This window comes from Puma concolor, chromosome E2 (genome assembly GCF_028749965.1).
Source record: "Puma concolor isolate L17-30 chromosome E2, mPumCon1.1.hap2, whole genome shotgun sequence".
In the NCBI taxonomy this organism is placed as follows: Eukaryota; Metazoa; Chordata; class Mammalia; order Carnivora; family Felidae; genus Puma; species Puma concolor.
The window spans coordinates 29768829-29793132 of record NC_141681.1 but is presented as its reverse complement, the minus strand read 5'-3'; the positions used below and the strand labels follow the sequence as shown (position 1 = coordinate 29793132).

At 41.3% G+C, this 24304-nt stretch overlaps 1 protein-coding gene across 2 annotated transcripts in view; it reads left to right on the top strand.

Moving 5' to 3' along the window:
- The first annotated feature begins 405 nt into the window (after positions 1 to 405).
- LPCAT2 (lysophosphatidylcholine acyltransferase 2) overlaps positions 406 to 24304 on the top strand; it is a 71896-nt gene continuing 47997 nt past the window's right edge. The window contains exons 1-6 of one of the 2 annotated variants that reach the window (XM_086689407.1): positions 406 to 736; positions 14583 to 14722; positions 18046 to 18263; positions 20312 to 20424; positions 22337 to 22397; positions 23309 to 23367. In XM_086689407.1, the coding sequence (XP_086545533.1) occupies positions 566 to 736; positions 14583 to 14722; positions 18046 to 18263; positions 20312 to 20424; positions 22337 to 22397; positions 23309 to 23367 (762 nt within the window). In that variant the 5' untranslated portion in view covers positions 406 to 565. The remainder of the gene's footprint in view (positions 737 to 14582; positions 14723 to 18045; positions 18264 to 20311; positions 20425 to 22336; positions 22398 to 23308; positions 23368 to 24304) is intronic. The other variant, XM_086689408.1, reaches the window with a different exon arrangement.

Here is a 24304-nt window from a genome sequence, read left to right as displayed (position 1 = left end):
CATATACCAGAAATTAAACACATAAAACAAAACCCACCCTGGATATACTAACTCACTTAAATGGTACATCCTAGGGATGGCTAGATTTGGGTTCTGTTTATCTGAGTTCTGTTTATCCCATTTTACAGAAGGGGCCAACTGAGGCTCCTGGAGCCAGCGAGATTAGGCCAACAGGCCCCGTAAAAGAGATTGGTACTCCAGGTGGGCGTGACCCTCAAGCAGAGAACCCTGCCTAAACTGTCTCTCATTGGGGTGCCCTGCTCTGAAGGAGAAACTTTCGGGGCGGGGGGGGGGGGGGGGGTTGGGGGCGGAGTTATATGACCAAAGAGGAAGAGCCAGATACCTAAAGGGGTGGGGCCAGCGCTCAGGGGGCGGAGCCAGAGCTGGGGAGTTCAGAGCCAGAGGCGAGGCCGTACGGCCTCTAGGTGACTCGCGCCTGCGCGGTGGCCCCGCAACAGCGCCGCGGGCTGGGACTCCGGTGAAGCTCCCCCTAGGAGGTCTCGACGGGTGCTCGCTCCGGCTTTTCGCGACGGTCCCTGGGTCCGGTCCGACGCCCTGCTGAGCCATGAGCAAGTGCGCGGAGGCGGCGGCGGTGGCGGCCACGGTGCCGGGCGGGGGCATCGGGCAAGCCGGGCTGCGGCCGTCCATGGTGCCCCGCCAGGCGTCCTTCTTCCCGCCGCCGGTGCCCAACCCGTTCGTGCAGCAGACACGGATGGGCGCGGCGAGTCGCCTCCAGGTGAGGGAGCCGGCGGAACAAGGGGCGAGGAGGAGGAACAAGGGGAGAGGCGTGGGTCTGACGGTGAAGGCAGAGGTAGGTGAGGGGCTTGAGGCCGAGAGGAAGCAGATCGGAGGAGGGGCGTGGATCTGACAGGGGAGGCGGAGCCAGGAGAGAGAGGTGAGGGATGTGGGTCTGAGAGAGGAGGCAGATCCAGGGGAGGGGTGTGGGTCTGAGAGGGGAGGCGGAGCCAGGTGAGAGAGGTGAGGGTTGTGGGTCTGAGAGAGGAGGCAGATCCAGTGGAAGGATGTGGGTCTGAGAGGGGAGGCAGTTCCAGCAGAAAGATGTGGGTCTGAGAGAGGAGGCAGGTCCAGGGCAAGGATGTGGGTCTGAGAGGGGAGGCAGATCCAGGGGAGGGATGTGGGTGTGAGAGGGGAGGCAGGTCTAGGGAAGGGATGTGGGTCTGAGAGGGGAGGCAGATCCAGCAGAAAGATGTGGGTCTGAGAGAGGAGGCAGATCCAGGGGAGGGATGTGGGTCTGAGAGAGGAAGCAGATCCGAGGAGGGGCGTGGATCTGACAGGGGAGGCGGAGCCAGGTGAGAGAGGTGAGGGTTGTGGGTCTGAGAGGGGAGGCAGATCCAGGGGAGGGGTGTGGGTCTGAGAGGGGAGGCAGATCCAGGGGAGGGATGTGGGTCTGAGAGGGGAGGCAGATCCAGGGGAGGGGTGTGGGTCTGAGAGAGGAGGCAGATCCAGGGGAAGGGCGGAGATCTGACAAAGGAGGAGGAGCCAGGTGAGAGAGGTGAGGGATGTGGGTCTGAGAGGGGAGGCAGATCCAGGGGAGGGGTGTGGGTCTGAGAGGGGAGGCGGAGCCAGGTGAGAGAGGTGAGAGTTGTGGGTCTGAGAGAGGAGGCAGATCCAGCGGAAGGATGTGGGTCTGAGAGGGGAGGCAGTTCCAGCAGAAAGATGTGGGTCTGAGAGAGGAGGCAGGTCCAGGGCAAGGATGTGGGTGTGAGAGGGGAGGCAGATCCAGGGGAGGGATGTGGGTGTGAGAGGGGAGGCAGGTCTAGGGAAGGGATGTGGGTCTGAGAGGGGAGGCAGATCCAGCAGAAAGATGTGGGTCTGAGAGAGGAGGCAGATCCAGGGGAGGGATGTGGGTCTGAGAGGGGAGGCAGATCCAGGGGAGGGGTGTGGGTCTGAGAGAGGAGGCAGATCCAGGGGAAGGGCGGAGATCTGACAAAGGAGGAGGAGCCAGGTGAGAGAGGTGAGGGATATGGGTCTGAGAGAGGAGACAGATCCAGGGGAGGGGTGTGGGTCTGAGATGGGAGGCAGGTCTAGGGGAGGGATGTGGGTCTGAGAGGGGAAGCAGATCCAGCAGAAAGATGTGGGTCTGAGAGAGGAGGCAGATCCAGGAGAGGGATGTGGGTCTGAGAGAGGAGGCAGGTCCAGGGCAAGGATGTGGGTCTGAGAAAGGAGGCAGATCCAGGGGAGGGGTGTGGGTCTGAGAGGGGAGGCAGATCCAGCGGAAGGATGTGGGTCTGAGAGGGGAGGCAGTTCCAGCAGAAAGATGTGGGTCTGAGAGAGGAGGCAGGTCCAGGGCAAGGATGTGGGTGTGAGAGGGGAGGCAGATCCAGGGGAGGGGTGTGGGTCTGAGAGAGGAGGCAGATCCAGGGGAAGGATGTGGGTCAGAGAGAGGAGGCAGGTCTAGGAGAGGGATGTGGGTCTGAGAGAGGAGGCAGATCCAGGGGAGGGATGTGGGTGTGAGAGGGGAAGCAGATCCAGGGGAGGGGTGTGGGTCTGAGAGGGGAGGCAGATCCAGGGGAGGGGTGTGGGTCTGAGAGGGGAGGCAGATCCAGGGGAGGGGTGTGGGTCTGAGAGGGGAGGCAGGTCTAGGGGAGGGATGTGGGTCTGAGAGGGGAGGCAGATCCAGGGGAGGGGTGTGGGTCTGAGAGGGGAGGCAGATCCAGGGGAGGGCCCTTGATATGACAGGGCAGTTGTAGGAGGGGAGTGTGGGTGTGACGGCGGGGGGAGTGGGGGGTGCGGTTGTGAGTCTGAGAAGCAAAGGCTCTGAGGAAGGACGAGATGTGGGATCTAGGAAGTGAGGGCTTTTGAAGGTACCACGAGTCTGGAAGGGGCGGAGTTGTAGCTGTGAGAATTGAGGACAAGTGGAGGATGGTCTGAAGGTGTGTGAGAAGAGAAAATGCAAAGAACATGTGGGTCTGAGAGGTGAGTCCTAAACAAGAGAAGACTGAGCAGGCCAATGGCACAGGAAACATTCCGTGCTGAGAAGGGAGATGAATCTGTGACAAGAACTTCAACTCGAGTTTGTTAGTGTGGAGTGGAGGGGGGGTGGTGGGCAATCTATAGGAGAGTGGGCTTGGGGAAGTCTTTTTTTTTTTTTTTTTTTTTTTTTTTTGCCTTAGGGAAGGAGAGGAGGCAGTCTGGGATGTGAAGAGTGAGGGAGAACGCAGAGAACCCGGGTCTGGAATTAGAACAAGGAAAGAAGTAAGGCTGGGATGATCTAGCTGAACAGGGGCATCAAGGGGAGGAAATCCGAATCTAGGAAAAGGGATAACGTGGGTCAGCTTAACGTGTTTCAAAAGTCATCACCCTGGATCATTCTTCACTCAAACACTTCTAGAGTCAACACTTCTTCAAACTTTTTTCCACTGTGAAAAATTGCTGAATACAAAAAGGAAGTTTCCTTTTCTTTCCTTTTTCTTGTAAAGCGCTGCTTTTACCATTAGCAGTTACAACTCCCTCTTTGGACTTCCTCTTTGGTAAAGTTAGCGATCAAAGAACAAGATAGAATGTGCAAGCTACATTTGTCCTGCGTGTTCTGCATGAAAAAAAAAGGGGGGGGTTTCATGTTTTCCTGTCCATTTCACACGTTTCTTTACTTCAAATCTGAAATAGTGCAATATTTGCATAGCCCACTTATATGTGTTGAGACCATTGTCCTCCACAGTGGAGGCAGGTTAGAGTAATGGGCATCTGTTGAAGAAGGGTGCGAGAGAGGAAGAGGAAGATAATGTAGTAATACCTCTTTGTAAAGAAGCTAAATGTTTAAAAATTTGACCCTAGTGTCTTTAAATGGACAGATATTCCCTTTGTATCTTAAAATTTCTGAAACACTTCTAAATACATTGACTATCCTACAGGATTAATTTTAGTCTGATTTGGTCAAATCAGTCATTCTTCAATGAAAGTATGTCTATTTGGCTTTATATTTTGGAGAGAGGGTCAAAGTGGTATATTTATATTTATTTATATTTATATTACATCTAGAGTAAATTGTTTTGTTTGTTTATCTTTTTATACATGACCTGTTATTGTTTGGAGAGCACTTTCAAATAACTCTACAAGGGCTGTAGTATCATGGAAAGATCACTAGTCTTAGTCAGAAAACCTGCTCAGGCCCCACCATTTATTAGTTTTATGACTTTGGCCAAGTTACTTAACCTCTCTGAACTTCACTTTCCTCATTGATTAAATTGGGATAGTCTTACATCAAAGGAGGGTTAAAATTAAGTGGGATAATGTGTGAAAGAATCTGGACTGTTTGCTGATCTTAATATTGATAGCTATGCTATTTGTTGTCTACAAATTTTATACTCTACTTAAAATTTACTACTTCTATTGAATGGAGTTGAATATAGTCTAGGTTTTTTGTTTTGTTTTGCTTTTGTTTTTTAAATTAAAAATATAGACCAGAGATACCAGAGAGGTTTCAATGTCTTGAACAGTCTGGGCAAAGGGAAGATTTAACTAGACTTGGTTGAAAAACAATGTTATCTATATTACCAAGTTTAAAAGGTGGATATACTTTCATTTAAGTATGACTTACTATGATCACTTCAGACTGAACTTAACCTTGAATAATGATCAATATCTCGCTTAAGGACTGTTGTCACTTGTGTATCTCCCTGTAAGACTTAGCTTTGCCCTTCCTCTTCTCTTTCTGACAATTTAAGGGTCTGCCGCTTAGTGGCATGGAAATAAGTTGCCTGGCTTTCATTTCCTCAACAGAATATGGAATTGAAATGAGTGTTTGGTAGTAACTGTGGGGCACTTACCACACCAACAATATTTTTTGGATGTCTATTATGTACCAGGCACAACTGTAATTTCTGGAGATACAACAAGACAAATAAGGACCCTGCCTATCTAAAGCTTATGTTTCACTGAAAAAGTTAAACAAATACAAAAAATATGAAATTCCACGTTTTAGTAGTCCTATGAAGAAAATCCAGAGGAGATAACCCTGAGAGTGTTGAAAGAAGGCCTCCCTCCAGAGATGATGTACCAAATGGAAATATGGTGGAGAATCCTTTTAATTTGTCAGAAGGTTCCTCAAAAATGGTTTATTTACTGTTAAATACCATTATTTGTTGCAAACCTGGAAATGGCACATAAAAAAGTTGCCCAATGTTTGACAACTTAATTAAATTTTGTATTAGCTACTAATTGTGAATGTGAGTAAATTGTATGAATATACTATAACTTCATTCTAACTGTCTGTTCAGGGTCTATGCTATGGTACTTTCTTACAGTAAAGGTTATTTCTAGGTTATTTGCAAGACTGTTTGCAAGGCTTATTTGACCTGCCTTGGAGGTCACCCAGTGCAAACAGTCTTTTCTCCACTGGTGTTTGTCAAAAACAATCGGAGGCAGTTGCTTAACATGACAGCTGCCTGAGGCCATGAATAAAGATTGGAACAAACAATAGGTTTAACCAAAAACCTTACAAGAAAAAGCTAGGGAATGAGATGTCCTTAGGGGACTTTAAAAAGATTTGACATATTCATAGGAATTAGAAGGGCATCCACTTATATTGGTCTGTGTGTATACCCAAGACTATACATGTGACCTGAAAACAAAACAAAACAAAACAACAGAATACCCTAAGCTCTCACCTCTAGCTAATCTTTAGGCTTTGTACAAACAGGAAGTAAAAGCTAAGGCAGAGCTGTGAACTTCTTCTTGGCTGTGTGTTGAAGATATGCTCCAACATACACACAAGAGATTCTTTGCAAACACTGGGAAACTTATTGGTTCTAGGCATGTAAGGAAATCTTATTTAATCATTAGCTGACTACTAAGCTCATTGGTCAGAGACTTCAGTAGCCACACATGACACATGACAAAAAATACAGGCTTTATAGAATTAGTTCATAAAAGTCACTGAACAAACAAATAACAACAACAAACAGCAACAACAATAAACCCTGGTGATGGAAGAGAATATGATTTTCAGAGTTGTCATATTACTTAAAATGGTTTTTAACAAAAACAATTGCAATATATGCAAAGAACAATAAAGTATGTCCCATAAATAGGAAAAATAGCAGTCAATACAAACTATCCTTGAGGAAGCCCAGATATTGGACCTACTACTATCCAAGGACTTTAAGTTAGATACTTTAAATATGTTCAGATAACTAAAGGAAACCATGTCTAAAGAACTAAAGGAAAATATGAGACAATGTATCACCAAATAGAGATAGAGATAGAAATTATAAAAAAGAACCAAGGGACACCTGGGTGACTCAGTTAGTTAACCATCCAACTTCGGCTCAGGTCATGATCTCGCAATCTATGAGTCGAGCCCCACATTGGGCTCTGTGCTGACAGCTCAGAACCTGGAGCATGCTTCGGATTCTGTGTCTCCTTCTCTCTCTGCATCTCCCCCACTAGCTCTCTCTCTCTTTCTCTCTCTGTCTCTCAAAAATAAATAAACATTAAAAAAAAATTTTTTTTTTCTTTTTTCAACGTTTATTTTTTATTTATTTTTGGGACAGAGAGAGACAGAGCATGAACGGGGGAGGGTCAGAGAGAGAGGGAGACACAGAATCGGAAACAGGCTCCAGGCTCTGAGCCATCAGCCCAGAGCCTGACGCGGGGCTCGAACTCACGGACCGCAAGATCGTGACCTGGCTGAAGTCGGACGCTTAACTGACTGCGCCACCCAGGCGCCCCCCAAAAAAATTTTTTTTAAAGAACCAAATAGAAATTGTGGAATTAAAAAGTACAATAGGTGACATGAAAAATTCACTAGAGGGACTCAACAGCAGACTTGAACAAACAGAAGAATCAGCAAATTTAAAGATAGAGCAATTGAGATTAACTAGTATGAGGAATATAAAGAAAAAAGCATACAGAAAAGTGAGCAGAAAAAAGATACAGGAAAGAGACCCGTAGAACACTATCACGTGTATCAACATAAGCATAATGGGAGCCACAGAAGGAGGCAAAGAATAATTGAAGAAAAAATGGCTGAAAACTTTCCAGATTCAGTGAAAAAAACATTAATTTACACATCCAAGAAGCTTAATGACTTCCAAGCATAATAAACTCAAAGATAAACTATACCCAGACACATCATAATCAAACTGTTAGAAGCCAAAGAAGAAGAGAGAATCTTGAAAGCAGACTCATCATATACAAAGAGATCTTGAATAAGATTAATGTCTGATTGTTCATCAGGAACCATGGAGGCCAGAAGGCACTAGGATGATATACTCAAAGTGTTGAAAGTAGAAGGTTGTCAACCAAGAATTATAGAGTCAGAAAAACTCTCCTTCAAAAGTAAAAGAGAAATTAAACAAAAACTGAGAGAATTTGTCACGAGCACACATTCCCTGAAAGAGATACTACAGGGAGAACTTTGGTTGAAATAATACTAGAGAGCAACTCCAATCCAAATGAAGAAATAAAAAAAAATACTGGTAAAGATAACTACATGTATAAATATAAAAGACAATATAAAAATAATTTTTACTTGTAAATCCTTTTGTCTTCTATGTGATTTAAAAGACAACTACATAAAGCAATTAGAAATATGTGTTGATAAACATATAGTGTATAAAGATGTAATTTGTATGACAATATAAGCAAACAGGAGGAAGGAGGAGACAGAGATATAGAAGCACAATTTTTGTATACTATTACAATTAAGTTAGTATTAATCCAAACTAGGTTAGTGAAGATGGGAACACTTACAGCAACCACTAAGAAAATAATTTTAAATGAAGTGACAAGGGAATTAATAGGTACACTATAAAAATATCTGTTTAACATAAAAGAACTTTATGGAGAAATATAGAAATGAAAATACATAAGATATGTAGAAAGCAAATAGTAAAAGAGCAGATTAAGTCTTATCAGTAATTACATTAAGTATAAATGGATTAAACACACTAATTAAAAGGCAGAGATTGGAAGAATGGATTAAAAATATATAATCCAACTCTATGCTATCTAAAATTTTTTTTTTCAACGTTTATTTATTTTTGGGACAGAGAGAGACAGAGCATGAACGGGGGAGGGGCAGAGAGAGAGGGAGACACAGAATCGGAAACAGGCTCCAGGCTCTGAGCCATCAGCCCAGAGCCCGACGTGGGGCTTGAACTCATGGACCGCGAGATCGTGACATGGCTGAAGTCGGACACTTAACCGACTGCGCCACCCAGGCGCCCCAACTCTATGCTATCTAAAAAGACACACTTCAGATTCAAAGACCCAAATAGGCTGAAAATAAAAGGACAGAGAAAGATATACCATGCAGACAGTAACCAAGAGACAATTGGAGGGGCTATATTAATATTAAATAAAATAGACTTTAAGACAGAAATTGTTACTAGAGATAAAGGAGGACACTTTATAATAAGAGGGTTGATTCATCTAGAAAATATAACAATTAGAGCCATATATGCACCTAACAACAGAGCCCCAAATACACAAAGCAAAACAGATTGAAGGGAGAAATAGACAATTCAACAATAGTAGTTATAGACTTCAAGTCCCTACTTTCAATAGTAGAACAGTGAAACAGAGTATAAACAAGGAAAAACTTGAACAACACATTAGCTAGCCCTAAGATATATACATGTATATATACATGTCTATATATATACATACATATATATATATATGTATGTATATATATAGACACTCCATCCAGCAGCAGCAGAAAATGCATTTTTCTCAAGTGCCCATGGAACATTCTCTAGGAGAGAGAATTATAGTAGGTCATAAAACATGTTTCAGTAAATGTAAAAGAATTACAAGAATATAATGTATGTTCTTCAACCACAATGTATCTAAATTAGAAAAAAATAACAGAGGGTCACCTGGGTGGCTCAGTCAGTTAAGTGTCCGACTTCAGCTCAGGTCATGATCTCACAGTTCGTGGGTTTGAGCCCCAAATCGGACTCTGTGCTGTCAGCTCAGAGCCTGGAACCTGCTTCAGATTCTGTGTCTCCCTCTCTCTCTCTGCCCCTCCCCCACTCACACTCTCTCTGTCTGTGTCTTTCTCTCTCACAAATAAATAAACATTAAAAAAATTTTTTTAAAAAGAAAAAAAATAACAGAAAAAAACTGGGAAATTCACAAATATGTGGAAGTTAAATTACCCCTAAAAAATCAATGATTCAGAGATGAAATCATAAAAATTAGTAAATACTTTGAGATGAATGAAAATGAAGACACTATACAAATGTGGTTAGCATTAGTATTAAGATGTGGTTAGCATCATCTTAATACCAAAATCTGGGGAAAAAAATGTTATAAGGAAAGGAAGTTACACACCAATTTCCCTCATGATCCTGATATAAGAACTCTTAAACTATTAGCAGGTCAAATATAGCAATGTGTGGAAAGGATAATATATCCTGTCCATGTTTGGTTTATCCCAGGAATACAAGGTTGGTTTAACCTACAAAGATTTATATTTCAATGAAATTTATCATATTAGCCAAACATATGATAAGAAGTATACGATCATTTCAATGGATGCAGAAATTTTGATAACTCATTTGACAAAATTCAATATCCACTGATGTTTAAATAAATTTTCAGGAAAATAGAAAGAAGAGGGAACTCTCTCAATGTAATAATAGGTATCTATGAAACACCTTTAGCTAGCATCATAATGGTGAAATAGTGAACCTGTTCCCCCAAAGTTTGGGAGCAAGACAAATACCTTGTTCAACACTTCTGTTCAACGTTGAAGTGGGGGTCCTAGTCAGTGCAATAAAATAGGAGGAGAAAGAAACAAAAGACATACAGATTAAAAAGGAAAGAGAAATAAGCCAGTCAGAGAAAGGCAAATACCATATGATTTCACTTATATGTGGAATCTAAGAAACAAACAAACAAAATGAGCAAAGGGGAAAAAGAGACAAACCAAGAAACAGACTCATAACCATAGAGAACAAACTGATGGTTACCAGAGGGGGAGTGAGTGGGGAGGGTGGATAAGATAGGTGATGGGGATTAAGGCACCTGTCTTGATGAGCATCAGGTGATGTATGGAATTGTTCAATCACTATATTGCACACCTGAAACTAATGTAACACTGTATGTTCATTATATTAGAATTTTAAAGTTTTAAAAATTAAAAATAAAAAAGCAGAAAAGGTATAACTGTATTTATTCACAGATGTCATGTTTGTATATGTAGAATATCCTAAAGAATCTGCAAAATGACTAGCAACCAGAATTAATATGTGAAGTTGACTAGGTTGTAGGGTATAAGCGTAAAACTTAAAATCAGTTATAGGTCTATATACTAGTAGCAAGCGATTGCCAAATAAAATTAAACGATCTTATTTATAACAGCAGTAAAATAATGTTAAATAATTAAGAATGTATTTAACCAAAAATATGTAAAACCAGTACACTGAAAACAACAAAACACCATTGTGAGAAATTAATGAAACTTAACATAAGTGGAGAGAGATATATCATGTTTATAAATCGGAAGAATCAATATTATTATGGTGATAATTCCTTCCAGATCGATCTATAGATTCAATAAACCCTATAGATTCATTGAAATCTCAAGAGACTTTTTTGTTTGTGTGGAAACTGAAAAATTAATTCTGAAATGTATGTATGGATGAAATGCAAAGGATCTAGATTAACTCAAAAAAAGTTTGAAGAAAAACCTGCAGAACATATACTACCTGATTTCAAGACTTACTAAAAAGAGTGACAGAAGTGGAGAGGATGAGGTATTGACAGAATAGATGAATCAATCATATCAACCAATAAATGAACCATAATAGAGAGCCCACACATATGTGTTCAACTGATTTTTAACAGAGTTGCCAAGAAAGTCATTATGGTGTATCAGGTCTTTTCAACAAATAGTGTTGGAACAACTAGATAAAGCTGTGGACAAAAACAAACCATGATCCCTACCTCACACCACACACAGAAAGTAATTTAAGATGGGTCATAGACCAAAACCATACAGCTTCTAGAAAAGAATGTAAAATATCATCATGACCTTGAGGTAAGTAAAGATTTCTTAGAAAGGACACAGAAAACTAAAACTAAAACTTGATAAATTAGTCTGCATCAGAATTAAAATTCTTCTCATCAGAAGATAATCATTAAGAAAATGAAAAAGCAAGCCATGGAATGGAACAAAATATTTCAATATTTTAATACATATAATGACAAAGGTCTTATATGTGGAACATATAAAGAACTCCTCCAAATTGATAAGAGAATGACTAACAACCCAATAAACATAGGCCAAAGATTTGAACAGACACTTAACATAAAAAGTTAGAGGAATGACCAGTAAGCACATGAAGAATGTGCTCAACATCATGGTTCATCAAGGAAATGTGAATTAAAACCACATTGAGATATTATTTTACGCCCCCTTGAATGCCTACAAAGACTGACAGCACCGAATATTGGTGAGGATATGAAGCAACAGAAACTTCCATGTTTTGTCAGTGGAGACATAAAATCATACAACCCGTTTGGGAAACTATTTGGCAGTGTCTTATAAATTTATCCATTCTGACCCAATGGCTTTACTCCTGGTGAAGTGAAAATGCATGAGCACCAGAGATTTGAGCTTTAATGTCCATGGGAACTATATTCATAATAGCTAAAAACTTATAATAGGCCAAATGTCCATGAGCAAATGAATGGATAAATGAATCATGATATATTCATTCAGTGGAATAATACTCTGCAATTTAAAAGACTTTACCATGTTATGTATTGACATTATGTCTTTTTGGTACATAATGACGACAGGTAGAATCTCAAAAATATGAAGGGAAAAGAAGCCAGACAGAAAAGAATGCATACTGTGTGATCTCTATGTGACAATCTAGGACAGGCAAGACTAGGGTGCAAAAGAGACTGTCAGTGGTTACCGAGGGCCAGGGAGGCTATACTAACTGCTGAGTGGCACAAAGGAACTTTTTTGGGTGATTGGACTGTTTTATATCCCGGTTGTGGTGGTGTTTGCATAAGGATATATTTGAAAAACTCATGCTCTCTACACTTAAAATGGGTGCATTTTATTTTATGTACATTATGCCTTAATAAAGTTGATTTTTTAATATTTATCTTAGTTTCGAGAAAGAGTGAGGGAGAGAGAAAATCCCAAGCAGGCTCTGTGCTGTCAGCACAGAGCCCCATGTGGTACTCGATCTCATGAACCATGCGATCATGACTTGAGCCAAAATCAAGAGTTAGACGCTTAACTGACTGAGCCACCAGGCACCCCAGAAGTTTTTTTTTTTTTTTTAATGTTCATTCGTTTTTGAGAGAGAGAGAGAGAGCATGAGGGGCAGAGAGGGGGTCAGAGGATCCGAAGCAGGATCTGACAGCTGTGAACCTGATGTGGGGCTCAAACTCACAAACTGTGAGATCATTACCTGAGCCGAACAAAGTCGGGCGCTCAATCAACTGAGCCACCCAGGAACCCTGATTTTTTTTTTAAAAAAGAATACCACCGGGGCACCTGGGTGGCTCAGTCGGTTAAGCGTCCAACTTCGGCTTAGGTCATGATCTCACGGTCCGTGAGTTCGAGCCCCGCGTCGGGCTCTGTACTGACAGCTCAGAGCCTGGAGCCTGTTTCAGATTCTGTGTCTCCCTCTCTCTCTGACTGTCCCCCATTCATGCTCTGTCTCTCTCTGTCTCAAAAATAAATAAACATTTAAAAAAAAATTAAAAAGAATACTAAGACCAAATGTTGGTAAGGATGTACAAATGACTGAAATTCCCATACATTGCCAGTAATACTTTAAAATGATACAACCACTGTGGAGAGTGGTTTGGCAATTTCTGATAAAGTTAAACTATCTATGACCCAGCAATTCCACTCCTAGGTAGTTACTTAAGAGAAATGAAAACCCACATCCACAAAAAGTCTCCTAGAAGAATGTTCATAGTGGCTTTAGTCATAAGAGCCCACAACTGGAAACGATCAAAAGATAGATAAACAGATTGTCATGCAGGCAATACACTGGAACTATATTCTGCAATAAAAAAAAAAATGGATTACTGATTTGCAAAATCACATAGTTGAATTTCAAAACCCATTATGTTAACTGGGAGAGGGTCGACGCATAAGAATGCATGATGTATGATTCATTTATATGACCTTCAAGAACAGACAAAACTAATCCATGGTGATGGAAATCCAGAATTGGTTGCCTAAAAGGGTAGGGATTCACTGGAAGAGGCCCAAGATGACTCTCTGGATGGTAGACATGTTCTGTGTCTTGATTGGTGTTGCAAGGGTACATATTTATCAAACGTCACTGAATTATGTACTTAAGATCCGTGCATTTTCCTCATATGTAATTTTGACTTCAAACATGCACACAGGCACACGGATAACTTGATAGAGATTGAATTGTATGTTAAATCATTTGATAGACAAGTGGAACAATTTTGGTGTCTCTCATAAATTGTTTGATGATGCTCAGATTTCCATCAAGGGGCAATAGAGGCAGAAGGACCGCACTGTGTGACTAGTGTAATTGGCTAATAGAAGAAAGGTAATCTGGTATGCATAAGGGCCGTGTATTTAAAAGTCAAGATGGTATAGGATGAAGAGCAAGGGCTTTGTAACCACGCCGGGTTCAAACCCTGGTGCTGCTACTTGGTAACTGTGATCTTAAAGTAGCTTCACTTAGCTTCCTCTTTGCCATCCCTTCCTGGAGGTAAAACAACCTAAGGTCATAGGAATCAAATAGGTCACCACCTGCCAAGTGCTTAGAGTGCCTGCTTCCTAGTAAGCCCTCATGTGTTGTTGGTTATTTTTAGTTTTCATTCTTCTTCCTTATTTTTTTATTGTTATTTGTACTTTTCCCTTCACCATCTCCTTATTGTTATTAATTATAAAGGGCTGGCAGGTATAAAAATCATGCATTTACTCCTTTACACTCTAACACCTTCATTAACACTCTTCCTTCCACTCAGCTCTCAAAAAGCGATTTCCCCTCTCACCTTGCTAGCTTCTGCTTGTCTTTCTTTCTTTTTTTAAAGTTTATTATTTTGAGAGTGAGAGAGAGAGAGACAGAGAGAGAGTCCATGAGCTGGGAAAGGCAGAGAAAGAGGAAGAGAAAGAGAGAGAGGGAGAATCCAAGCAGGCTCTTGCACTGCCAGCACCGAGCCCGATGCGGGACTCAAACCCATGAACCGTGAGATCATGGCCTGAGCCAAACGAAGTCAAGACCCAGATGCTTAACTGACTGAGCCACCCGGGCACCCCTGTGCTTGTCTTTCGAGACCATTCAGCCTTCAACTCCTCCAGGAAGCTTTCCCTGACTGCTAAGTCAGACACTTTGTTTCTATCACCTTCCTTGATAAATAGATCAAGTTGTCATTATAGTACCTGGTTTTATTCACTGTTGCTTTTGCCAGATGTAGTTTCTTTTCCCTTGTGCTTAGATTTTCATGTCTGGTGCATGTTAATGTTCAGTTTATCCTTCAGTGAACACGTGAATAACACAAAACTTTCCTCTTACGTGTTTCAGTCTGATAGCCAGAACATTCCAATATTGTCCACTCATCTTTTTTTTCTTTTAATCAATTTTCACTTTCAGATTTTCTTTCTTGGAATTATCCTGCTTCCAATCCGTGTCTTACTGGTTGCATTAATTATATTACTGGCATGGCCATTTGCTGCAATTTCAACAGCATGCTGTCCTGAAAAGCTGACCCATCCAATAACTGGTTGGAGGAGGTAAGAAATAATAATGTCTAAATGTTAGCTAAATCAAGATTAAAGAAGCAATTACTGTGGTTTAGTCATCAATCAGTAGTTTTATCTAATGTTGCCTACTCACTATTAACCATTTATTTTCTTTTTCTCAGACGAAACGGTTCTTAAATTCATCACATATAGAAACTTTTGCCCAAGCGCCTTATGATAATTTTCTGTTGAAGTTGTAATTTCCCAATATTAAAATATTGTTTTCTGAGTCATTGCCAAAAAGTGAGAGGTCCCTGATTCTGGGAAACCCAACTAGTATACTTGAAACCTTTACAGCTGAAAACTATGGGTCTTTCCTCTGCTGTCCCTCAGTCATGACATTTACTTTTGTCCCTCTGTAGTAAGTACATACTTTCTGCCGTGGTGCAAGTAAGTGGGTCAGTAATAGTGTATTTTTGAATATTTATCTAATCAGCAGGGCAGTTGAGAATAAACTCATCACCAATTAATAGTTACTGGTAAAAGTTCATTCCCATTGGACAGAGCCAACTTGTTGCCGTAAGTATGTCCTGAGAGTGAAGGCTTGTAAGGTGGGCTCCTTGGAAGAGAAAGCCGTAGGTGAGGGGCAGGGCACCATTGAACTCTCTAAAATTGTCCACTTCGTTTAAAATTTGTATGCTACATAGGGTCTATTCCTTTCTTCCAAATCTCCAATGAGAATGTCCTCCAAAAATTTGGAAAATCACTGTTCTAGAAACTTTTAAAGAAATATGCAATTTACTCTTCAGTTCATGTTCTAGTGAATAATGTCAACATTCAGCACAAGACTGGTTTCCAGTGGACGTGAATACAAGGCTGGCAGTGTCCCCAGAGAATAATACCACCTTAATCCTTGCAAATCATAATCCTTTGCTTTATGATTCAAGGCCGTGTGTCCCTAAAAAATACTTTAAGAGAGATTTTTTTCCATGACTGGCCAATTCCTTTCAATTATCTCTTTGGTTTCTGTTGTTAACAGCTTATGAAGCCCTATCATGATGGAAGGAGTAATCTAAGAATCCAGAAAACAGATTAAATAAGTGTTAGAAAAGAACGTTCTGGGGGCCTGGGTGGCTCGGTCTGTTGAGCACCGACTTCGATTCAGTTATGGTCTCGGTTTGTGAGTTCAAGCCCTATGTCGGGCTCTGTGCTGACAGCTCAGCCTGGAGCCTGCTTCAAATCCTCTCTCTCTCTCTCTCTGTCCCTCCCCCGCTCATGCTGTCTCTCTGTCTCTCTCTCTCTCAAAAATAAAATAAATATTAAAAAAAATAAAGTTCCATTTTTTCCAATTAAGCAAGTATTTCTACTTCCTCTCAAACAGGTAACATTGAAATTAATTATGTAGCCCCAAACTTTTAGCCCTTTTAAAATCCTTTAAAAAAGTGTTTAACAGCTCTGAATATGGGATAGTTTAGAATGCGGTTGTCAAAATCTACACCACTTTAAATCAAAAATAAGGGTGGAAATCGGTAAAGGGGTGAGCTTTTTATCCTTATGTAAAATAGACTCTGAACTCTAAACAGCAAGAAGGAGAGAGACGGTCATTTCCCTGTGCCCTCTGGAAAAGTACATTGGCTTTCTGTGTCTCACTTCTCCTTACTGTGGAGTAAAAGTCAGAGAAACTTCCTCAGTGCCTAGTTGCTTAATAGCCCCTCGCTGTATTGCTACAAGACCACTGAGAGAATTAGACGGGAAGTCTGCTTTTTCAAGCTCTCATTGGATGTGTTACGGGAAAGACGCATGCTTTGTTTTTCATGAAAACTGCATGCCTCTTCACATACTCAGATATCCATCCTGTGTTTGCACTTCTAGGAATGTGTTTCTGTTTCCCAACTCAACTGAGCTTATCAAGGACAGGGACTGGATAGTCTTAGTCCTATGTGTCCAGCAGAGGTCCTGGCACAGTTTGATGAATTAATTAGTCTTTAATGGCATAAATTCTTTTAAATTTTTTTAAATGTTTGTTTATTTTTGAGAGAGACAGAGACAGAATGCGAGTGGGGGAGGGGCAGAGAGAGAGGGAGACACAGAAGCAGAAGCAGGCTCCAGGCTCTGAGCTCTCAGCACAGAGCCCGACACGGGGCTGGAACCCACGAACCGTGAGATCATGACCTGAGCCGAAGTCGGACGCTCATCCGACTGAGCCACCCAGGCGCCCCTGACATAAATTCTTTGTAAAAAAGTAAGCAGTTAGATTTCTGAAATTGTGTAAGTGCATCTACGTTCCAGGAAAGCGAGATGGTGACTTTAGCTTTTAAGATTTTTGATGATGTCTAAGAGCTATAATGACATAAGTAATAAGGCTTTAAAAAATTATTCCTAAAATAACAGGACTGATGCAGCATGAGAGTTCTAAAAGTGTCTGGGGAGATAGCATCATTGTTACACAAATGTACATTCCCAAGGTCACTCCTGTGAAGAACAATACTGATTTGGATTTCTCAGTGGGGGACGTGTGTTGAAGATTCATTTTTAGGGGCGCCTGGGTGGCGCAGTCGGTTAAGCGTCCGACTTCAGCCAGGTCACGATCTCACGGTCCGTGAGTTCGAGCCCTGCGTCAGGCTCTGGGCTGATGGCTCGGAGCCTGGAGCCTGTTTCCGATTCTGTGTCTCCCTCTCTCTGCCCCTCCCCCGTTCATGCTCTGTCTCTGTCTGTCCCATAAATAAATAAAAACGTTGAAAAAAAAAATTAAAAAAAAAAAAAAAGATTCATTTTTATCCCTCTGTAGTCATAGAATCATGGAGCCACTTAGTACCCATATGTCCTTGGGAAATTGTACTTCTCTGTGCCTCAGTTTTCTGATCTGCAAAATGAGGATGCTAAAAAATAAAATCCATTTCATACAATTGGGCTGAAGATTAAATAAATTAATAAATGTAAAGTATTTAGAATAGTTCGTGGCAAAAAGAACCCCATGTAACTGTTAGCTATATTCTTCTTAGCTCATATTTAAAAAAAAATTTTTTTAACGTTTTATTTATTTTTGAGACAGAGAGAGACAGAGCATGAACGGGGGAGGGGCAGAGAGAGAGGGAGACACAGAATCGGAAACAGGCTCCAGGCTCTGAGCCATCAGCCCAGAGCCCGACGCGGGGCTCGAACTCACGGACCGCGAGATCGTGACCTGGCTGAAGTCGGACGCTTAACCGACTGCGCCACCCAGGCGCCCCTTAGCTCATATTTTAAAATGAAGTGTTCCGACATGTTTGGGTTTTTGTATTGTGTTTTAGAGTAAAGCCCTGCTGTTAGTTGAGATTAACAAAGCTAATTGTGTCTTTTTTTTTTTTTTTTTTTTTTAATATTTATTTCCAAAGGAAAATTACTCAACCAGTTTTGAAGTTTCTGGGTCATGCCATGTTCTTATCCATGGGATTCATGGTTACCGTGAAAGGAAAGGTGGCAAGTCCTGCGGAGGCACCAATTTTTGTCGCTGCCCCTCATTCAACATTCTTTGATGGAATTGCCTGTGTCGTAGCTGGGTTACCTTCCATGGTGTCTCGGAACGAGAACGCACAGGTCCCTCTGATTGGCAGTAAGTACTTGTAAGACAATATAGATATTTTCATGCTTGGGGTTCAAATTTGTAAAAAAAATCATATATAGTTTATCGGTAGGCTTTTTAAAAACTTTAAAATAATGAAACACTTCAAAGCGATTTATTCACTTTTTTAAAAATGTTTATTTATTTTTGAGAGAGAGAGAGAGAGAAATAGAGCAGGGGAGGGACGGAGAGAGGGCGACAGAGGATCCGAAGTGGGGTCTGTACTGAGAGCAGAGAGCCCAATGCGGGGCTCGAACTCACGAACGTCGAGATCGTGACCTGAAGCCAGATGCTTAACCGACTGAGCCACCCAGATGCTCCTATTTTCTTACTTTTAATGAGGAACTATATTTTCAGAATGAGTTTGTGATAAAGTTTAGAGACTCCCCTACCTGTACCCTTATAATTCTTAATAAATTCATATCTTTATCAGGGTCCAGTGACTTCCTTTTGTTCTTTTTTTTTTTTTTTTAAATTTTTTTTTTCAACGTTTATTTTATTTTTGGGACAGAGAGAGACAGAGCATGAACAGGGGAGGGGCAGAGAGAGGGGGAGACACAGAATCGGAAACAGGCTCCAGGCTCCGAGCCATCAGCCCAGAGCCCGACGCGGGGCTCGAACTCACGGACCGTGAGATCGTGACCTGGCTGAAGTCGGACGCTTAACCGACTGAGCCACCCAGGCGCCCCTCCTTTTGTTTTTATATAGCTAGAAAGACCGAGTTTCAAGTACCAAACATGCTTGATTTTCTGGAGGGAGAATTGAACCAGAGAACTGGTGAAAACACTGTGTTACGTGCTATTTCACGAATTTCTCTTGAGAGTATTAAGCTCACCCTCACACGGAGTCTTTCCTCTTAACTCTGTTTTCTTATTATTGCCCCAGAATCTCCATGAGGGACCTGAAACTCTTTGAAAATTATGATGTAGAACAATAAGCAAATGAAATGCTTATCCCACCAGGTGCTATGGTCTCTCCCTAGGGTGTGAGTCTCTAAGTGACTGGTCCCCGGTTGCCCCAAGGTTATTGCAAGCCGCAAGTGGTGACAGAGTGGGTGTGGAGGTTGCCGGAGGTTGCCTGAGGTTGCCTTGGCGCTTTGGAGAAACAGTCGTGTCCTCAGCTTTGTCATTCAGCTCAGAAAAATTCTCTCTGTCTCTCTTTCTTTCGCTCATTCTTTTTTTTTTCCTCAGTGTAGCCGCAGTGCTTTGTATCATATGGCATTTTCCTGGAAAGCTGTTTAGCAATGGAATTTTGGCAAATTGAGGCTTATTTTGCATGCCTGAGGAAGCTACCTACTCAGAAGACTGTCGTGCTGAAAATTTTAGTAAAATTAATAATTGCCCCTTATTCGTATGTACTGTGAATTCACATAATCAGTTTTCTTTTTTTTTTTTCAAAATTTGTTTAATGTTTATTTATTTTTGAGAGAGAGACAGAGAGACAGAGTGTGAGTGGGTAGGAGCAAAGAGAGAGGGAGACACATAATCCAAAGCAGGCTCCAGGCTCCGAGCTGTCAGCACAGAGCCTGATGCGGGGCTCAAACCTACAAGCTGTGAGATCATGACCTGAGCCGAAGTCTGACGCTTAACTGACTGAGCCACCCAGGCGCCTCTGGAAGCTAAATTCTTATAAACTTTAAATTGGAGGGTTTTTTTTTTTTTTTTTAATTTTTTTTTTTCAACGTTTATTGATTTTTGGGATAGAGAGAGACAGAGCATGAACGGGGGAGGGGCAGAGAGAGAGGGAGACACAGAATCAGAAACAGGCTCCAGGCTCTGAGCCATCAGCCCAGAGCCTGACGCGGGGCTCGAACTCACGGACCGCGAGATCGTGACCTGGCTGAAGTCGGACGCTTAACCGACTGCGCCACCCAGGCGCCCAAAATTGGAGGGTTTTTTTTAAAAGTTCTCTTTGATTTGCTGTATTTTAATTTTATATAACACTTGTTTTATGATTCATACAGTATCATTGCTGTGATAGCTTTAGCCAAAAAAAAAAAAAAAAAAAGACTCAGTTGTGACCTTTTGTTTGTTTTCAAGGACTTTTACGAGCTGTGCAGCCAGTGCTGGTGTCCCGTGTAGATCCGGATTCTCGAAAAAACACAATAAATGAAATAATAAGGCGAGCAACATCAGGAGGACAGTGGCCGCAGGTAAAACACAGGGGACGTTCATTTAGAATACTGTGAGTTTGTTTCTTGTTTGTGTACTTGGAAATCGTTTGGCTCCACAGATGGCAGTATCTGGGGACACCTATGCTAGGTGTCTTCAGCATAATAGAAGCAGAATAAATGAGTGAGTATTCAGAAGTCTTCTTCCCCAGGAGATATCCCGTGGGATTAAATGTATCATTCTTTCTTATTCTCCAGCCTCTTTGAACCAATTTTTACTTTGTGTCATAAAAAAATACATTCTCTGAATTTATTTATAATCTTAAAGACAGCCTATCAAAGCTCAATTATAGTCAACAGTATGGTACGTTTATTGGGGGGAAAAAAAGGGATTATGATCTTGGTCTTATCCAAAGTATATTTAGACAGAGCTTTTCAGATCAAGGGGTATATAAGGAATCACCTATAGAACTTTTCCAGACTCTCCCATCTCACTACCTCCAACCCCTGGAATGCCTTTGGAAGGTAAGGGGAGGGGCAACAGTTACTGGATAATTCTGATAAGTATTGCTCTATCTTGGCCCTGTGATCTGGCCACCCATGATGATGCGTAGATGTTATAATACCAAGAGGAGTATCACCCAGCAGGAGGTTTCAGAAACCCAGGGATGTGAGGAATGATTTAAAAAGTGACCAGGAAGAAGTGACACTTGGAATAAGGGTTTGACTTTTCTCTTTGGATCCAACGACTATATCTAGGATTGTGGGCAAAAGTTAACAAATAGGTAAGATTTCAGCTCATTTCACCCACCTCAAGGAACTTTCTGTCCAGAGACAGAATGATCTGATCTGAAATCCTTTTCTAGAATTTTCAGGCACTGGCTAAGCAACAACTTGAGCGGGGGGAGGGGAGTGTTGTAGAAAGAATTCAAGCACTGGAAAGGCTATATGGCTTTTAATGCCCCTTCCAGATCTGAGATTTTATGATTTACTCTATATCCGTTCATTGTTAATGGAGTAGCTGTAGAATTTCCGTTGAATGAGCCATGTTTGATAGTGTATCTTGTTGTAAAGGAAACCTGTTTTGTTTTTTGTTTTGTTTTGTTTTTAAATTGGGGGATGAAATTGCACACACTTACAATCTTTATTTTATAAATAGCCTGTCATTGTGGCACATTAGGCTGATTAAGTTTTCCCTTTCTAATTATTAAACGATACAAATACTAACTAAGTACACATACTAACTGCTGTGGGTGCAGGATTTTTCTTTTTTGTTATTTTATGTACTTGGCAATTTACTCGTTGCCAAATCCTGAAATCCTTAGCAAATCCAGCCTGTTCCATTCATGGGGAAACTAACTGTGCTCTGTGTCTTTCACTTGAAGAACACAAGCCTATGTTAAATGCTAAAAACACTTTCTCAAACAAGATACTAAACTGTATTCCATATGTCTACTAATTCAAGGGAGCATAAAGCATACTGCAAGTATTTCCTCCTTTTTGCTTCCTCCGTATATCCCTAAACTATGTGTTGTAGGAGTGAATATCATTTAACAGGGAAAACAGAAACAAGGAAGTAGGAACGCTTTGGTTAAGGATGTATAGCAGTAGAGGAAAGAATCTAATGTGCTCTTTGACCAGGTCTCAGGGTCTATATCTTCTTTTAAGTTTATTTCAGATCATTAGCATCATCATTAAGAAACATTTGCTAAGTGTATTTTCTATTCAAAGCTTTAATCCGTTTTCTAATTACCTTAATGGTCAGACGACAGTTCTTTTAGAGGAAAACCGAATAATCTGATTCTAGTTTTCGGTAGAATCAAGTGTTAGCCTTTTATTTCATTTTCGTCTTCTAAGAATTGGCAGCTATTTGTGAAGTTGTAAGAAACTGAGTAAAGAGGTAACCAATTCGTTGGACTGAAATATTAAATCTACGTATTCCTTTTCTCCCAAGATACTAGTTTTCCCAGAAGGTACTTGTACTAATCGTTCCTGTTTGATTACTTTTAAACCAGGTGAGATCAATTAAATTATGTACTATAACAAACTATGGAAGATTTCTCAAATGATTTGATACTAATACACAAAACAATCTGTTAGTTTGTTCTGGGCGTTTCTTTTCCGATAAAAAGTTTTTAACACAGTGAATCTGCAGAACTCCTTTACTTTCTCTTTTGGTATCACAACCCCTTCTTCCTTGGATAGTTGTGTGTGTGTGTGTGTGTGCACGCGCGTGTGTGTGTGCATGCACACGCACACACATGCACACACATATCCATGCACACGCAGAAACCACTGGCAGATTTTTCTTTTCCTTCAAGGCTACCCTCACAGACACCCCAGGTCCTGTGTTTTCTAATAGAAAACAAGTGATCATTATAATGCCTTCAGATGCCTTCTACACTTCACTCTTTTTTTTTAATATTATAAAGTCATAGATTTCATAGAGATGTATAATTTCATACGTAATTTCATAGTAACTGATAATACTTTAACATGTGTTTGCATTGGCTGCTGGAATGCTCAGAGCCCAAGTTAGAACTCACTTCTAGCAAGTGGGGCTCGTTCTTGCTACAAGTATTTGCTTTGATTTAGATTTTCTTCTCCCCATTTTCTCTTTGTCTTGACTTGGCCGTTATTTTTATTTTTTTAATCCTGTTGTATAATAAGTATTTAGCAAATGAAAACATGTGGGGATGTAAATAAATCTTTTCAGTGACTTGGGCATAACATTTAATATCTTGGTTTCCTAATTCTGAATTTTTGAACTCTCTCATTTTGGTAAAGCACTAGGGATTCTACCAACATTTCACAGTTTGTGTGTATTCTTAAAGCAGTAAAGTATATGTGTACCGTTTATTATTAATTCTTTTTATGGTAATCCTCATGTCATATATGAAGATGTAATGTCTCAATGTGGTTTTAGGGGCCTTCATTCCAGGGGTTCCCGTGCAGCCGATCCTCCTTAGGTACCCGAACAAGCTGGTAAGCATAGTGTTTGGCCGTGGGAAAACATCTCAGACATTCCGAACAGCACAAATCCTCCGGGACCCCTTTTAGAATTTGAAGAAAGCTCTGAATAGACAGAGGCTGGAAGCACATGGGTAGACCCCATTCCCCGTGCCACATTTCATTTCTAGAAGTTTGCCAAGAGAGGCACGTGTTTGTGGACACCAATATTACACGATGTCTCTGGTATTCCTAAGCTCCAGGAAGGCATTTCCCCAGTTTCTCCTCTGTTGTTACTGTGATGGTCCAATGAAGTCTCAGATTCAGGCTCTTATTCGCCTGGGTAGCAGGAAACGTGCATAGATTTGTGATTTGCACTGAGCCTACAAAGAGACTTTTCCTGATTCAGCGGTCATTACTGGAGGGATAGCTGGTGTCGCAGGATAAATCTGGGACTGGCTTGGGGTTTCATTACTGGCTCAGTACTTCCTAGCTGTGGGACTCCTGGCAAGTAACGTGAATAAGAAGATACATGAAAAGAAGCTGTCATCCTATAGAAGGTGCACGGTTGGCTCAGGAAACAGGGACTTCCACTCCAGCTGGGCACACCGCTGTCTTCTGGATATTATTGTGCCACCGTTTTCCTAAAGAAAGAATTTTTGGAGTCTGTTTTGTCTTGAGAGGAACTTTCTCTACTAGAGACTTTCCATGAACAAGCAGAATGTAATGATTCATTATCTGTGTCACTTAAGATCAAGAGTTCTCGATCAATTCAACTTCCTTTCAGTGGCTGTCTTCTCACCTTTGGACACCCCCTAGTTAAAAAATTAATATCTATCAAGATTTACTTAATTGTACTTCTGCCTATTTGGCATTTATGTAAATCCTTTCACTATGTACTACTCTAATCTTTTCTCCCAAGCATGTACCCCTCCCTTTTTTTGGGGAACTGATATATTCTGGGCTTTATAAG